Here is a 17874-nt window from a genome sequence, read left to right as displayed (position 1 = left end):
AAGTATCCCTGCCTGTGTTACCATAATTTGTATTGTTGAGCATACAGGCTTTAAAAATGTTATCGCCATTGAGGTGGTTCTTCTTTTTTTGGCTTTTCTACTGTATTTGAATCCACAGAGCTGTCAGTTAAAGCTGATACATAATCCAGCTACTCAGTCTGGAGGAGAGCAGGTAGAGAACTGACTTTTCTACTGACTTTTTTGCGGGGTGGGGAGGGAGTGGTTCTTGTTCATTTAAGGAAACAGCAAAAATGGAACAGCTTTAAACCTGCGTTGGCAGTGCTCCTTTTAACCCAACTTGTATATCCAGTGTAATGAAAACTGACACTAGCACCTCGCTTCTGGCTTACGCTATTAGGAAACCGTACAACACCCTTCCACCCCATCAACTGAGGAAAAGGAAGCCGGTGCTACTTATTTCCTAGATCCTTTTTGCTTCTCGAGGCAACTTAGTTCTTGCATTCTTTGGCCTACAACTTCCCTAGCAGCGTTGTGGAAAAATTAGCAAGCCAGCTAGCTAAGTACCCCTGGATAACAAGAACAAAGAAACGCTTACAACAAAGTTAATGAACAAAGGAAGCCTAGGGAGGGGGCTGTGGTCTTGGATGAGGGATAAAAATCATTGAAGGAAGAATGTGTAAAGGCTTTGAGTTTAAAGTCTCTTATTTCTCTCTTTTTCTCTAATAGAGGTTGGTGTCTTGGCAAAACAGTATCTTGAGCAAGGCCTTTTGGTACCAGATCATGTAATCACTCGTCTCATGATGACAGAGTTGGAGAAAAAACAGACCGAGCACTGGCTGCTGGATGGTAAGTAAACTGCATGGCTTTAGTTCTTCCCCCTGCTCTTTCTTTCTCCATTTGAAATTAATCTGCTTCAACCTCTTGAAGCCAACCTGCTTTGCCATGAATAATTTCTTATTAAAACAAATGTGACACATACACAAACAGAACCAAGCAAAGTCACTGCAACTTGTTCAGCTGCGGGGGTGAAGGGAGGGGAATAGAAAAAACACTTCTGAGAACTTATAAGGACAACCCATTTGCGGTGTGAAATTCCTGCTTTGTGAAACGAAACAGAGATCCTGCTTGCAAGAAATCACATTGACTCGCAGGGTCCTTATTGTAAGTTAGATTAAAAATCCTTTTGAGAGGTACTATCATGCTGAAAGCATTTGGAGGTCTCTGTAGGACCTGTTATGCTGCTGGGATAGCGCATGGCAGTACCTTGTACAATGTGGGATGGAGAGACGGGCTACAGAGCCTCCCTAAAGGTACCACCATTTGCTTAACAGACCCTTTCCCTTGTGGACTCCCTTTCATTAGCAGAGTTTCTTGCATCCTGATCCCTGTAACAGAGGCCCTCACACTGAAGGCTATAACCGTGACTTTCTTTGGGGGGTTCTTTCTTGTCGCCTTTCTTATCTGCAAAGATCTCAACAGGGGAAACGAAGTTACTGCTGCTGCTGACTTGCTGCACTTAGTCCCCCTCCACCCCTCCTGGGGTGCAAAGTGAAGTGCTCATTTCCTGCTCTGTGCCAGTGAAGTGCACTTTTCCAGCCTTTTGGATTTTTCTCATGTACAGGAACATGGGAAGCCTGGCAAGAACCCTGTGTTATGCAAAGCAGGCCTCTCACTCAGTGCAGTATTAAATCATGGCATGCAGCAACTGGTGGGTGGGAGTGACTGGAGATAAGCCAAGATAAATATCTTTTTCATGGGCATATAAAGTAGCAAGACTCAGTTCTGTATTGTGTGCGCCAATAAGAAGCTTTAAAAACACTCAAAATACATTCAGGCAATGTGTGTGTGTGTGTGTGGTGGGTCTCTCCTCCCTGCTGTTGCCTCTGGTTATGAAGGTGAATTCTGCTAAGAAATAAGGTCCCATTTTCTCAACCAAAATCACTTTTTGGGGAGTAAGTTGTAAATTGGATGTCCCTCTGGTGTCATACAAAGTCCTTTTTCTTAGCATCAGGCCTATAGTGTTAGTGGCTCGACCAAACTGAGCATTTTTAATAGCAGCAGTTTCCACTCTCCACATCTCCCCAAGTTTTAACTGTTATTTGTGCACCTACTTTTTGGTGTGACAGGTGGTTACCAGTGCCCTGGGTTTGCGGGGAGAGGGAGTTAGACGAGGGATTAACTTGTGAACATATTCTGCGAAAGTAGTGTCCTGTTCTGCCCCCCGCCCCTGGTGAAATTGAGATGAAACCTTTGTGAACAATGCTAATGACTGTAAATGGAAAAACAGTGATCAGTGTCTGAGGGCCTCTATTGTATGCTCTATGAGCATACTATGAGCATACTAGAAATATGTACATGTTCATTTACATTATAATTATGTTTGATAAATTTATGTACAGCAGCTTAGGTCTTGGGGTTCAGATCTAGTTCAGGAAGCTAAAATCTGAACTTTACAGCATTGGCTCCTTGGTAGCGCAGCTGAGGGTTTGTGCTGATCTCATGTGTTACGTGTGAATGGCTCTGACTTTTTTGACTCTGAGAGCTACCATTTAAATCCATTTTATTTCCACTTCCTAGAAATGTCTTGTTCAATAGATTGGAGCAAAAAGGATGTAGTTGACTTTTTAAAACAGCCCTTAAAGTGCTCTTGGCCATGCATTCAGAGTGATCTTTCTGTATCCCATTCTAAACAAGCCAAGAAAAAACTTGCTTTGGTGTGGTATTTATTCTTTTAGTCATGGTCACTGGCTAGCTGCAAACTCTAGAATGTAAGAATTTTAAACTATGATCCTATGTGTTGTAATTATCTTTTACCTGCATTATAAAACGCAGCTTCAGTGAGATTGGTTGGTATTAACCTCTTGAGTACTTCTGTGAGACCTCCAGCCAGTGTCTGTCCACATTTGGTAATAATCCTCCATTTGTGGCTCCTGAGATGATTTCATGGAAGTGTGTAGAATATAGTGCATAGATGACTCTACTGGTATGGGCCCAAAATTTCAGTTGGTATAATCTAGACCAGAGGCAGGCAATTATTTTGGGTGTGTAACAGTGAGCAGGGCTCCCCCCAGAGGTGTGTAGATGTATGTGGGGGGGTGCATCTGTGGGTAGGTGTAGTGTTTGTGGGGTGTGTGATTTGTGTGGGGAGGGTATGGTTGTGGGGTTTGCAGGGGAGCATTTGTGGGTATGGTGGGGTGTGCATGGGACCCCTGCGCTCACCCCCTGAGTTGGTCAGCATCTGCTTCTGCAACAGCTCAGGGCCAGCATGCCCTGCGGCGCCTCCCCACCATCACCAGCAGCGCACAGCCCCAGCCCGCCCCATGCCCACTCCGGAGTCACCCCTGTTGCAACGGATCAGCTAGAACCCACGCACAGCCCCAACGCAGCCTGCCCCATGCCACCCAGCCGTGGCATGTTCTGCTGCCTCTGGGCATGCAGTGGGGCAGGGGCAGCTCCAGCAGGACTACCCTTCTAGGCAACTGAGGTGGCAGGCGACTCCTTCTGGCTGCTGCTGGCCCCAGCCCTATGGTATCGATGGGGACCTGCACTGCACAGCCCCGACCCTGTGTGCAGCGCAAAACTGAAGCTGTTGTCCAGTGCAGGGGGAAAGCATCACCTCCCCTCCCACTGCCGGCCGTTTCCCTGGTACAGCCGCATGGAGGCTGCGCAGGGCTGCCCTACGTCTCCACTGCCACCTCTGGGCTGCCCCATGGGACAGTGGTGGCAATGCAGAGCAGATGCAGGGCAGCCCCACGCAGGCTTCAGGCAGCTGCAGTGGGGAATTGCTGGCAGCAGGAGGGGAAGGGGCTGCTTTCTGCCTGCGCTGAGCAACAGCTTGTGTCCCGTGCTGCTGCTGCTGAGCCTGGGCAGGTGAGCCTGGAGTAAGTGTGGGGTCAGGGCTGTGCAGTGAGGGTCCCCACTAGTACTGCGGGGCTGGGGCCAGTGGTAGCAGCTGGAAGGAGCTGCCTGTCACCTGGCCTGCCTTGACAGGCAGCCCAGCTGCGGAGCCACCCCAGTTCCGTTGTGTGCCCATGTGGCATTAGGATGTGCCATGGCTGGACTGTGCCTGGGCCAGGAGACCAAGGAGACCCCCCTGTGGCCTGAATCTTGTCCACCCCTGGCATAGACAAAGTAATCCAACACTTATAAGACTTTAGACTGCAAGATGTTCACGAACTTGACAAAGGAAAGGGCAATGGAGATGTGCAGGAGCAAAGTGCTTTGTACAGAGGACCTATAGACCTGGGCACTGATCCCAATCTGCCTTGCCCACTGAACAAGTTGTGATCCTGTAAATGCTTTCGTTGGCTTTGTTTTGTGCTGCATTAACACTGTAGTGACTTGATCCAAATTCTCCCATCCCTTATGGGCCTTGTTGTAAGTTGAGAATAAAGCCTTTGTCTGGGAGACCTGTACACACTCTGAAGGGTGTGTTTTTTGTTTTTAATAATTCTGTTTTTCTTCTGTGTAATGCTTTACTTCCTTCAGAGGAAATAAAAGCTTTTTCTTGGGTGAAGTGGCATAAATTGGGGATTTCTAAGTGGTGCTGCATCAGAACACAGTCTTGTGGAAGGTAGCTAGTCGAGAGCTATGCATGCTCATAGGTGGTTAGTCTGTAATCCCTGAAAGTCCTAAGGTTCATGCTAAGCCTCTCAATGTCCTGCATCCCTTGTGTACTTTGGAGCTTGCTGTCTTTCAGAACCAGCATGTGGTTGTATAATAGAGGTGTAAAGCTTTCTCATGCTGTCCACCTTGCACAATAGATATCAGGAGCACCATTCATAGGAGGTAGGAGAGGATGCTGGAAACTTCCATTTAATTTTAAGTAGCAGTCGTTCTAGGGTGAGGAACAGCTTTCTGGTGGTAAATGGCAGGACAAAGTAGAAAGGTCCCTTTCATCATTAAGATCTGAATTATTGCAGCTGGATATCTAGCTTACCCACCAGGGACGTGGGCTCCTGCAGAAGTCTTACTTGCTGACTTTTGTGGAAGGCTGCCTTCAGTTGAGCCATGTCATCTTAATGGCAGCCATACAGGGAAAGAAACCAATAAGCCATGTGTGCACACCATTAACATAAATAATAAATCAACTTTTACATTAGTGTAAACAAATTTTATTCTCCTAATGGCTAATCAAGTAACTGTTCTGACCTTCTGGTATGTAGTCTAACACTGCATTGCATGGGGAATGCTTTTCTCAAAGCACTGGCAAACAAAAGTGAGCCTCTCAAAGGCTTGGCGAGAGGTAGGTCAGTCTTGGCTGTAACATGGGCAGTACTGTAATTTGACAAGTGGTTGGGGCACTTCGTATTTAAGCAGCTTGCCCTGGAAAGAAGAGAATCTTGGTGGCCTGTTGCTTGTTCCCTGCTCTGACTACTGCAAGGTCCGTCTGTTTTTGGAGTTGTGTGTGTGTTTAAGTAAAGCTGAGGTTTCGTTGAATTTTATTTTCCCCAGTTCATTGGCAAACCAGATATAGGATATATAATAGCTCCCAATGCCCATCGGTCTTACTGGGAGGAGACTGCACAAGTGGTGTGGCAAGATGGTACATACTGGGTTCAGTCATTCTACTATGAATCCAGATCAACAAAGATGGTAATGGTTTGCGTTACTCAAACTCTAAGGTAGATCCTTACTCTTAACGTTCCAAAACTTGCCTATCACTTAACAAGGTCTCAGACCTATTTCTTACTAAAACAAGGATCTTGTAGCATAAATACAGCTACCGATTTGCATAAGTTATCATTACTGCACACAGAAATATTGCTGTTCATGGAACTGCAAGTGAAAAGGATGCCAGAATGTCTTTGGTTGTGATGTGCTCCGGTCTCTCCAAACAAAGCAGCCAGTGTTGGCCAGCATCACCATAAAGTGTCTAGTGTAGTTTGTGGTAGTTGTGTAAATGATCTTGTTTTCTTATGAACCGTCCTTTTTCCCTGTTGCGGTGGACTTGCTGGATTGTCGCACCAAATTAATTTAAGAAACACTGCTTTTGTAAAACTACCTATTCTTTTTATGTCCTACCACTTACTTTTATTCCGCTTCTCTTCTGCTGCCCTCTTGTTCTTCCCTTCTCATGCCTGCCTGCTCCTTATGTGTTTATTACTGTTATTCCATTGGCAGCACCATAGTGGGATTGCCTTGAATGTTAAGGTCTTATGCATTAGCTTCAAGCATAGACTCTTGATTTGGTTTGCTTTGTAACTAGCACAAATGAGTGACAAGACCACAGCTGTTCAAGTGATCAAGAGGTGTGTTTTGGTGGATAAATCGATGAATACTGGCAAAAAGCCACCTGCTTCTGATCCCAGACTGCATCCACACCAGGGGATACTAGGAAGTCCTGAAGCCCCTTAACCATATTGGTTTCTTTGTCTCTTTGGAGGAAAGGCAGCAGTATCAACGTGAAATGTGTGTAGCCATAGCTCCTTCACCTTCAAGATGGGTTTGCTCTCTTGAGGGTGGGAGGGAGGAAGATTCCTGAATGGGAGAGTTGAGGCAGTGAACTTGGAAAAGGCGAGGCCGTGCAACACTGTGCTGCATATAGTGAGCAGAGGGATGGCTCCTTGCCGTAGGATCTAGTAGAGCCAAAAAGGAATTTAAAAATGGGGGGGTGCATGGTGAGTCTCTCTCTCTCTCGTGCAACTGTGTAAGATAGGCCTGAGAATACAACAGATGCCGGCCTTCCTATCTGAAGACCTAAACTCCCTGCCTTCCCTCATCTCCTTGATACAGGGCACTTTGAGGGTGTGCTGAGGCTATTTGTCATAGAGAATAAATGTCATGTTGCAGTTCCCCCATTATGGGGTGGGGGTATGTGTGGAAATGAGGGTGCATGTAATTTCTTTCTGTTTAGAGCAGGGGTGCTTAATCCCCAGCCTGTGAGCTAGATCCAGGCTGTGGAGCCTGTCATCCAGCCTGTGGGGTTCCTAATAGTACCAAAAATTTGGTAGCAGAGTGATGGCAGCTAATTGCTGCTCTTCTGCTGACCAACTTCCAGACCTGTGGGGAACTCAGCAGGCTGGATAGCATGGCGCATGGGTCCGAACGGGGCAGCTCACTGGGTCTGGTCTGGCCTGAAGAGCAGCCCCATTCCACTGATTCACCCCGGGGGCCAAAAAGATGAGCATCACTGGCTTAGAGGAAGAGTGCTTGTCCTCTGAGGGGTCTCTTGACAGGAGGCAGTATGGTAAGAAGTGTCTTGTTTCCTTGTTCTCTGTGCTCTGGTGAGGACTAAAGCCCCTGGGGTAGGTAAGCTCAGTGACATTATAGAAGAAGCTGTAGAACTAGACTCTTCTTCACCGTCTCTGACTTGATGCTGCTGCGGTGAAACAGCCCTTAAGGTCTGAGTGACATTTGGCCTGAGACTCTGTGTCTAGCCAAAAAAAGCAGGCATTGAAAATCTGCAGGCGCTGAACACTAGCTGGCATGAAGTCATGAAAGGAAACAACCTTAAAATGAAAATAATGCAGGTGCGTTTTACTTGAGTTGACAGAACATGAGCCCCAGAGCAAACAGCACCGTCACTGGAGAAGAGCATGTGGCATGCAAGAATTGCAAGTGAGCCTTTGCCTGCATGATGCATGGGGGGAGAGACAAACCCTCTGTGTGTAACGTTTAAGTAAGGCCTCTGACGGACATTATACTTAAATTGTGATTAACATGATTAAGTAATGACCTGGCCACATGTTCATTCAATTAATGGTGCAATTAAAAGGGGGAATATCACATTTTCTGCAACAACTTTTGTGGCTGGGCTCTAACATGCCTTTAGTTGATCATGCGGTCAGTGTTCCCAACCTCTGGAGCACACGAGCCATTAAATTCTTCTGTGCTCCAGAGGCTGGGAGCACTGCTGAGCTGACCGAGGGCTCCCAGCTGGGGAGTGCATGGAGTTCTTGGCTCCGATGTACATTCCCCTGGCTACGAGCATCAGTCAGCTGACCAGAGCTGTCAGCCAGGCGAATGCAAGGAGGCAAGCTTGCTGCTTACTGGTGCAGGAGAACTCCAGGATCACGATGCTCAATTCCCCCCTCATGTTGCCTTCCATACATGTATGGCGTGGCAGGAAGCATGATTGTTGGGATTGCTCATGAGGTCCCATTGTGGCTTTAATTTAACATCTGTCAGCAGCTGAATACATTCACCTCTGGAGACATCACTCCTCTTGCCTGGGCAAACCAACAAATTCCTACTAGGCTTCAGGAGGCAGGCAGTAAAGGAATATTTTTGTTCATCTGCTAGCAGAGATGGCTAAGATTAGGAGTGGCAATGTTTGTGCTATTGAAGAGGAGCTTAGAGTCCCATGTGAGTAAGAACCTGGTCTGGAATGAATGGACAGCTTGACACCAAGAAGCTTATATCTTACTGTGTTCTTGCTGTGCACCATTATCCAGAATCTTGAACAAAATGAGACATGGGACTTGTGGAGTTTTCAAAAGCTTTTGCCCATAAAGCAGTATTGTTTTCTTGCTGTTGGAGATGTCTGAGATTGTAAAGAGGATGGTGGAACAACCTTGTGAGCAGATAGAGTTGTTGATGTAGCGAGGGAGTTCCTACAGTGCCCTCCCCATTGCTGTGTTTTGGTTTTTGGGTTTTTTAGTGTGCGTGTTTCTTCTGGCACATGTAACTCAACCCTGAAGTGTGGTATTTAGCGGCTTCTAAATGCTTCCTGGATTTGTTCAAGAACTTGTTTCATAATTCATCTTGTTTAATTTCACAGCCCTATGGTCTTCCATGCTCAGGACAAGTTTCTCATTTGCTTATAGTGTTGGATAATTTTATTTGTTGCGCTGAAAGAATAGGACCACGAGCTAGCGGTTTGGGAGAGAATCTATATGTGCAGATGGGCTATGTAAAAGGCAGTCTATATCCAAATTTTTGCAATGCCTCCTTCATACAACATACTCTTGCCTCTGTACTAAATCCTATATTGTTGAATGGTAACTCATTCTTCCACCTAACAAGCTGTAAGAGTGGTTATTAAGACTACTAAAGAGAATTAATTTGTGCAATATCCTTACTTGTCTTAAGTCCTGTAGATACATGTGCTAGGAATCCATAAGCCATGCTACCAGGTGACTTGTTTACAGGACTCACCCCAGCTTCAGCTATCTCACCTTAAACCCCAGCCTATCTGTGTGTGCTGTTGGATTCTGCTTCCTCCTGTCCCAAAGTATCACTTATTTGGGAATTAAAACACTCTCGAATTGAAGAAGCACAGTTTGTCTGGTCTCTTTATTGGACCATCTTGGTAATTGAAAGAGACGATGGATGCATTTTGTGCCCTAAAACTTCTTTCCTCTGTCTGTTTCAGATTAGCAGGTACAACATGAACTAAATACCAGTTGAATCTATTATGATTTTAACCTCTTTGTCAATGAAACTTCCCCTTTGAAAAGGAGAAGTAAGCCTATCCGAACCCTTAGATCTCAGTCAAGAATAGCTGCCATAGCTACAACGTAATTATGTAAAAGAATAATAGCTTTTTTTTTTGAGAGAGAGAAAGGTCTTATCACCTGTGGAACAGAGCTGAACAGAGCAGGCAAGTTTATAATAAGCCATGAAGCCATTGTCTCTAAGCCTTTGTTTCTTTTTGTGTCTAGTAAAAGGTATATTAGTTTTAAGGAAGAACCTTTTGTGCCTGAAAGCTTGTCCACCATCTTTCTCAACTATAAAGCAGGTTCAATAAAAGATGATGTCAAACTAATCATGAATCTTGCATAACACCCCCTGCCCCCAGGCCATTGTGGCTACAACAACACTACTATTGTAAATCATAGACGGGAAAAAGTCTCTACTTCCCCCTCCACCCCTACATTCAAGTGATGAGAGACCTCTTCTCTTCTCTCTGTCTAGCCTTTCCTTGCAAAATGTGAAATCCAGCTCTCAGAACATGTTAGCATATACAGCCGTACAGCCCTCTAGTGCTCTGAGTTTATAATGTGCAGCAACCTGAATTGTGTAGTGTTAGAAGAGCCAAAGTGAAGCGTCCTTAGGTGGAATCTTGCTGACCCCAGCGGTCTGCATTCTTCCAAGGTTTTATTGTCTTGGAAGTGTATTCGGCTGGCAAAATCCCAAGCGGAGAACGCTGTCTTCAAATCCCAGATTTGCTGCCTCTAAAACTTGGAAAGTTTTCTGGGTCTTAAACTACACAACATGGGATTAATCTTTTCTTGCCCTATCTTATAAGTAAGACCATTACTGCCTGTGGAACTTCTCTCCCTGTTCAGCCACGTGTGTAGCAGTTCTAGTCTGGTGTGGCTAAATTGTTGCTAGGACCAAATATGAGTCCACTCAAACCATTTTGAGGGAGTGTTTCCTACTGTGTGGTGGGAAAAGGCAGGAGCTCTGGTATGAAAAGGTCCTTTAACATGATCGGTCTTACGAATGTTAAGGCATTTTTTTCCTCTGATGGCAACTAAATTATGACTGTTCATTCATGCACATGCTGTCCTAGATAAATCCACAACCAGGTTTGCTAGTTTTCTTCATGGATAGCTTTTACCTACTTCCCGCCCACTTCCGCCTTCAGCTTCTCTTTCCATCTGTGCCTCAATCTTGTACTGAAGGATTTTGAACTGTCACTACTGACATAGGAACTGAGAAGTGGGCTAAAATCCCGTCCCCATTGAAGTCCATGGTAAACTTGCTATAACATAAGTAGTGTGAGGCTTCAGCATATGAACTATCTCTGAAAGCTGCTATGCAGCAACGTCTTATCCCAGGAGACCACCTCAAATGTTGTGACATTAATTTTGTTCTTCTACTGAGACTGTCATCTCCAGTCCCTGGCTTTTTTTATGTTAGCAGGCAGCCATTACTGAATGGTAAAATCAGAATTGTGTTGCCTAAGGAGTATTTCCCACAGCTTTTTGGTGTATAGTGATTTTAAAAGGACTTTTTACAATGTGGGTGTAGATGTTAATTGTTCAACAGTGGCTGTCTGGTTATTGAGGTGGTGGTGGTGATGCTAGTTTACTTTCACTGGCATGCTTTATGACCACTGCTGAACCAGGCCTTGTAACACAGAGATGCGGCCAGCTTGAGTGCCTGGGGCTGGTGGGATTATGCTGACGGTCCTGGAAGGTGGGAGAGGAGTCTTACTGCCAGGGCTCTTACTTGAGCAGCAACTGCTACTGCTGCCGCTAAGTGGCAGGTAGAGGCACAGGCTCCCCAAGGGGCCGTGCCTGCTTCCCTGTTTGCCCTCCCCAGGGCAGGGCTGTGCCTCCCATAGCAAAACCTCCCTGGGGAGGGGGTATCATTCCACCCTCCTTCCCCTTGCTCCAGAGACGTTGCTGGGCACGGGCTGCACCTGCCCAACTTCTATGGCTGTGGCAAAGACTCCTGGGGGAAGGGGCCGTATTGGTACCTGGGGCTGTCGTCTCACTTGCCTCACCCTAGTAACACTAATGACAACACCACTGTGCAGTGTGGGGGAGGGGGGTATCCTCCTCATTTAGCAGATGGGGAAGTTTGTTTCATTTTTCTGTGCACAACTAGTGGGGGTCTGGGGCAGAACTGTAAACAGAGCCTAGGTGTTGTGGTTGCTGTTGTTATTTTTCTTTCCCCAGATTATCTTTCATTCCAAGTGGGACACTGTTTAGTGAGATGGAAGAATTTGAATGCACTATCTGCAGGGCTGCTTAAAACGGGCAGGTGCCTCTGGTGCGTTCTGTACAGAGCCCTCAATTTTATAAAGTTCTAGTTTAAAAAACCAAACAAACCAGCCGCCCACCCCCAGAAACAAACAAACAATGCAGATTATATCCATCTGTCTCATGAAAATCGGGACCACCTCTCTTGATAGACTGAATGCCACAGGACTAATACTGTGGAAGAGGAGCTGCAGAGGAGCAGAGCAGCCCAGCAGCATTGAAGCCTGAAGCTCCACTAGAGCAGAGTTTCATTGCAGTGCTCCCTCCTTTCTGTATCCCTGTGTATGCATGCATATCCTCCTTCACTGTTAGAGCTTTGTCAGAATGGCAGAAAGTTTCAAGTAGGGTCTGTTCTGGGTCTGGTGGTAGTGCTGTTTTTATTAATAACTTTAATTCAGCGTTTTCCTGATATATATTTTTTTGAGTTGGACTTAAAACTGGGAGGTCTTACAACCCTGAATTGTAATCCTGTCTTCCAAAGGGATCTTGAAAATGTGGACACCTAGGCTGGACAACTGAGCTGCAGATTAGCAGGATGAAATTCAGCACAGACCAATATATAGGGCCTTGTATCTTGGGGGAAGAAAGACCAAATATAAATGAACAGATATCGATGGGGGTAACTTCAGTTCAGGGAAAAGGAGATCTAAGGGGCGACTTGATAGCAGTTTTCAAATATCTGGAAGGCTGCCACGAACAGTCATTTTTCCTTGCCACAGGGCAGGATATTAGGTTATGGGTTTACATTGCAACAAAATATTTCTGGATTAAATCTTGAGGAGGGATTGGGGGAAGCTTCTTAACTGGAAATCATGGAGCAATGGAACCAGCTGCCAGGGAAGATGTGGAATTCTCTTCACTGGAGACTTTTCAAGAGGAGGGTGGTTAGGCACCTGTCTGGGATGGGCTAGCAATAGTCATCCCAAAGCTGTGCAAGGTGTTGGATTAACTGACCTTTGAGGTCCCTTTAACTCTGGGTCAGTGCAGTCCATAAACAGCTATCCCTGAATGCTTTTATAGCTTGAACCTGGAGCTGAAGTTAGTGGGTTTGTCTGCTTCGCTTATAGATGCTCCTTTACATGTTTTCCTCATCAAGTGGTTACTCCATGTTCTTGGATCCCTGTCTTGTTCTTGCTTATAAGTGCATATCACCCTTGGCTTTCAAGTCGGTACGTTGAAACGGTTGTTCTGGTCGAGAATGGTCAGCAGTCATTTGGAAATGCACTACCACTGTTTCATTGGCAAGCAAAATGCTGCTGAGTCCTGTGAGAGAATAACCCTTTCTTCCTCAAAGCTGCCTCCTGCCATGTTGTTTCAGTTAAGAATGATAGTCAGTGACCGGGACTAGTAATTTGTCTGCCTTTCCTGTAGTGCACTTAGGGTACAGTAATAAGAGCTATGGACAGTCTCAGAAAAATGGCATGCTTCACGAAGGGCTCTGGCATGCACCTTGCCTAAATTGCTGTTCAGCCGTATCCCATTAACTTGCTGGCCTAGCAGGATCTGTCACTGATCTATTTTCTCTCCAAGTCCAACGGATGCAAACTTAATATGTAACCATGGTTATGCACAGTCACTTATTAAAGTTCATAGCTTACACTATTACACTGATTCTGTGCGGTGCTGAGTGCCATATCCTGTTGATTCCAGTGGGAGTTCAGTGACCTCCAGTCTTCACTGGGCACAGTACAAGCCAGGATTCCCATCTCTTCCTACCTTTATGCAACTTGCAGATAGATCAACTGGCTGCCTATGAGGCCTTAAGTTGCAGCCCCGGGCTCCTACCCAGCCACCATTCTTTTCCTCCCCCCTGTCTCCCTCCTTTGGCTTCTGTTGCCTGCCCCCACACTAGGGGCTGGGGCAGAACAGTGCCATTGGGGAAGCTGAGGGTGAGCCTGGGGGCTATGCAGGCGCACAGTGCAGTGGTGGTGTGGGGGGAGAGGGCAGGCAATGCAGTGGTAGGACAAGGGTATGTAGTACAGTGATGGGGTGGTGGCATCCACATGGTGCAGTGGGGAGGGGTCTCTTTGAGGTTCCCATTAGTGTGGTCCCTGGCTGCTTAGAAGCTGGGCAATCCTGAAATACATGATACACTATGAGGCCCTTTTCTTGGTGTTGTGGTGCTCTCACGTTGGCCGCAGCCAATTTTAGGTACTGATGGCTTTTTCCACTCCTGCCAATATTACTGAGGACCTTGCAGTATCCTTCTGATGTATTGTCTCTGTTTTAGAAAGTGACTTAGCAGCATACCTGTCACCTTGGTTGGGAGTTGAATTTCCATATCCTAAAACCCAATCCAGTGCATTAACACGGCCATTTGTAATCTTTGCACTGCAGAGTTATTTTTAGATTGGTAAAACAAACCAATGGCTTTTAGGAACTTGGATAGCTTAGATGGCTATATATAAACCTTTAGAGGAGATGTACTAGAAACACTTGTTGAAGAGTATGTACTTTTTGCATAGTGTGTTCAATTTACAGGCGTTTAATTACTGAAAGTTAAAGGTACATCAACAGAGTTGCTATACCATGGGAATGGAGTATAACTTTATGACTTTTTTTTTAAAATGTGTGTGCCTTCACTGCCTTTGTATTCTTTGTGTTGTTATAAGTGGATCTCTGGCTCTCCCCCAATACCCCCATCAGCACTAATATTGTGGAATTTATTTATGATCTGCCAATAAGTATTGAAATTGTCTGACTATTGCTTGTGGTTTCACTTGGTTTTCTCCTCTGTGTCCAGGTTTTCCTAGAACATTAGTACAAGCTGAAGCACTTGACAGGATCTGTGAGCTGGATCTAGTTATCAGTTTAAACATCCCATTTGAGACGCTGAAAGACCGCCTCAGTGCTCGTTGGATTCACCCAGCTAGCGGAAGAGTGTATAACATGGAATTCAATCCGCCTCTCGTACATGTAAGATCATCTATAGCGTGGGTTCCCAAAGGGTTTGCCATGGCATGCTAGAGTGATGCAAGTGACAGATGTGTGCCATAAAATCCCTCCCTATGTGAGGAGGCAGATGCTCTCCTCTCCCATTCAGCACCCTGTGCCTGTCCCAGTTACTCCCAGTGGCACCTGCAGCTGCTCCTTTGGGGACTGCCACCACTGCTGCTGCCTTCCCTGTCCCCAAGGCAGCCCCCATGCCAGCCCTCTTCCCTCCCACCCCAGCTCCCAGCAGTGTGGGCAGGCGAGCAGAAGAACCCATGGAGCCGCAGTTTGCAGTCTGGGTCATCCCCTCCACTCCTTCAGTGCCCCTGGGGCTGGTAGGAGGGGAGATGGTGGTGGCTGCTAGAGTGCAAGACCCTGCCAGGAGCAGCTTCAGAAGTGGGGGTATCTTTGCTCCCTGAGAGATGGACCAGGTCTTGGGAGTGGGCAGACAGTGGAAGGAGCAGGGTACAGCTCTGTTATTTTGTTACATCTTAGCACTGGTATGCTTTCCTTTGTGCAGGGTTTGGAATTTTGTTATGTTTTGAAAAAATATAGATGTCTCTGAGCGTAAGATTTAAGTGTGCTGCCAGCTTTAACCAAGAAAAAATGCGTCTCGGGTATCAAGTTTAGAAAGCCCTGATCAACAGTATTAAATTCTGAGCAAGCCACAATGCAAACGACAGATTTCTGGGAAAAAAAAAAAAAATTTTGTATGTATGTGAATATATTTTTTTCCTATTTTAGTTTGTTTTTATTTTGTATCACAGCAATAAATGCAGTAATGTCCTATAACAGTGTTTATCCTGTTGCTACTTTTTTATCTGATACATTTCAATATTTCTGATGATCATATCTTGCATGAATACAGTTTCTGCTTAGCTGATTTTGCCTTTACTTCCTCCTGTGCAACTCTGAGACCTTGGTATATCATTGCTTTATGTTGGAGCATTTTCTTTAAGTGTTGCCTTACTCATTTCAATGTTTGCCTTTGCAGGGGATCGATGACATCACAGGTGAGCCATTAATCCAGCAGGAAGATGACAAACCTGATGCTGTTGCTGCCAGGCTAAGAAAATACAAAGATGCAGCAAAACCAGTAATAGATCTATACAAGTGAGTTGGGTGTGCACAAATATAGTATGTGCCTGTAAAAACAAAGGCAAACTCTGTCTCCACAGCTCGACCAGGGTGTCTTTTGAAATGATCTCTCATGAGTAAACCTGTGCGTGGTGTTCATTTTACAAGTGTAGTTAATAGCCATATGCCACACCCTTCCAGGGCTGGATTCCACCTCCCATTCCAGTGGCTTGCAGGAGATGTGAAGAGGCTGAAGTGTGCTAAAGGGGAACTTCTGCAGGCTGAAGGAGGGTGTGGAGGCAAGGGCCATGGCATGAACTGATGCTGTAATGCTATAGGGATGCTGAACTGCACAACAGCGGAGGTAGCACTGCTCTGGTGACTCTTAGGGCTACTCTCCCTTGCTCTGGAGCCTGTTATTTGGGCAGTAAGAGGCATGGTTGCCTTGCTGTCCTTCCTCCTGAATTGTGCCTTTTGTGCTGCTTCTGTCAACAGAAATAGCACAGAATCTAGCTCTTCCTTTTCACCCTACATCTGAGCCTGGTTTTGGTTGAGTTGGAGGGGTGAGACCTAATCTTTCATAACATGCAAGAAATAATGAATTACTCCTGTGTGTTCACTGAACAAGTTTATTCTTCACTTCCTCGCTAGTGTAGCTGGCCCTGTGTTCTGAAAGCACCTTGGCTAGGTACGGAAGTTGCACATAAACTAGTATAAGTGAGCAGAAACTGGTTCAAATCTGTAACAGAAGAAGTTCAGTGCACATAAATCACTTTCAAAATGGCTAAAACCAGTTTAAGATGAACCTGGATGGATGTAGAATCAGACCTAACTGATTTAGGTGTTGGTTTCTTTTAAGGAAACCTTTTCATGTTCCAAGTCAAATTTAGCCAAATCAATTCCAAATCCGTGAGTCATTCAAGAACCATATGTGGCCCTACTACTGGCTAACATCCTTCACCCCAACCTGGGGCTTCAGATGCTTCCAAATCCTTTGGCAAGCATCCTACATACAGGCCCAAGCCCAGAGGCTTGGGGTTCAGATGCCCCTGAATTTAGCTTCCCTTAGCCAGATGGCTGCAGGAGCAAGCTAAGGAAGTGTCTCATGATTTAGGTTTAAATCAGTTTATTGAACTTAATGCTTGTGGTCCCCCAGTGTCCCATGCTTTGCATGCCCTGTTTTCCTCCTTCCTCTTGACAGGGTGAGTGAGCTAGCTTTGGTCAAAGCTGTCTGCTCCAGCTGAGTAGGGAGGCATGCTCTCTAGTGCTTTGCCTTGAAAAATGGGGGAAAAACAGAGTGGGCTTTTCTCAGCTTCACATATACATGTACCAAAAATCCTGGTATTTTGGAGTGTGATGTAATAAAACTTGCAAGCAGCTTGAAAGAACTTTCAAGAGTGGTGCCAGAGGACTGGAAGAGGGCCAACGTGATTCCCATCTTCAAAAAAAGGGAGGAAGGAAGACCCAGGAAACTATAGCCCAGTTAGTCTTACCTTGATCCTGGGTAAGCTTTTTGAGAGAATTATTCTGGCACATGTCCACAAGGGGCCAGCAGGGGAGGTTATGCTTAGGGGCAGCTAAAACGGGTTCATTAGAGGCAGGTCCTGTCAGACCAACCTGGTGGCCTCCTATGACCAGATCACCAAATCCTTAGATGCAGGGGTAGCAGTGGACATAGTCTTTCTGGACTTTCGGAAGGCCTTTGACACTGTCTCTCCCCCCGTTTTCATTAAAAAACTAGGGGACTGTGGTGTTGACATGTACACAGTCAAATGGGTTGCTAACTGGCTGGAGGGCCGCACCCAGAGCATGGTGGTGGATGGGTCATTTTTGACCTGGAGGGATGTGGGCAGTGGGGTCCCACAGGGCTTGGTCCATCTTCATCAGTGACTTGGAGGAAGGGGTAAAAAGCACCCTGTTGAAATTTGCTGACGACACCAAGATGTGGGGGGACGTGGGCATGCTAGACGGGAGGAATAGGCTGCAATTGGACTAGACAGGTTACAGGGGTGGGTAGATGAGAACAGGATGGGATTCAACACTGAGTGCAAGGTGATGTACCTGGGGAGGAAGAACCAGCACCATACCTACAGACTGGGGAACTCCCTTCTCGTCAGTACAGAGGCAGAAAAGGATCTTGGAGTCGTCATTGATGCCAAGATGAACGTGGGCCGGCAGTGTGGGGATGCAGTCAGGAAGGCCAACTGTACTTTGTCATGCATCCACAGATGCATCTCAAGCAGGTCCA

The 17874-nt window shown here is 46.0% G+C and overlaps 1 protein-coding gene across 1 annotated transcript in view; it reads left to right on the top strand.

Annotated features, from left to right (window-relative positions):
• Window positions 1-594: 594 nt before the first annotated feature.
• The window catches only part of AK4 (adenylate kinase 4), a 24003-nt gene continuing 6723 nt past the window's right edge, over window positions 595-17874 (top strand). The window contains exons 1-3 of the mRNA XM_019528446.1: window positions 595-807; window positions 14362-14534; window positions 15544-15662. Coding sequence (XP_019383991.1) covers window positions 759-807; window positions 14362-14534; window positions 15544-15662 — 341 coding nt within the window. The 5' untranslated portion in view covers window positions 595-758. The remainder of the gene's footprint in view (window positions 808-14361; window positions 14535-15543; window positions 15663-17874) is intronic.

This window comes from Gavialis gangeticus, unplaced genomic scaffold, assembly GCF_001723915.1.
Source record: "Gavialis gangeticus isolate Ggan-Ray unplaced genomic scaffold, GavGan_comp1, whole genome shotgun sequence".
Lineage (NCBI taxonomy): Eukaryota > Metazoa > Chordata > Crocodylia > Gavialidae > Gavialis > Gavialis gangeticus.
This window is presented reverse-complemented; position numbering and strand designations above follow the sequence as displayed.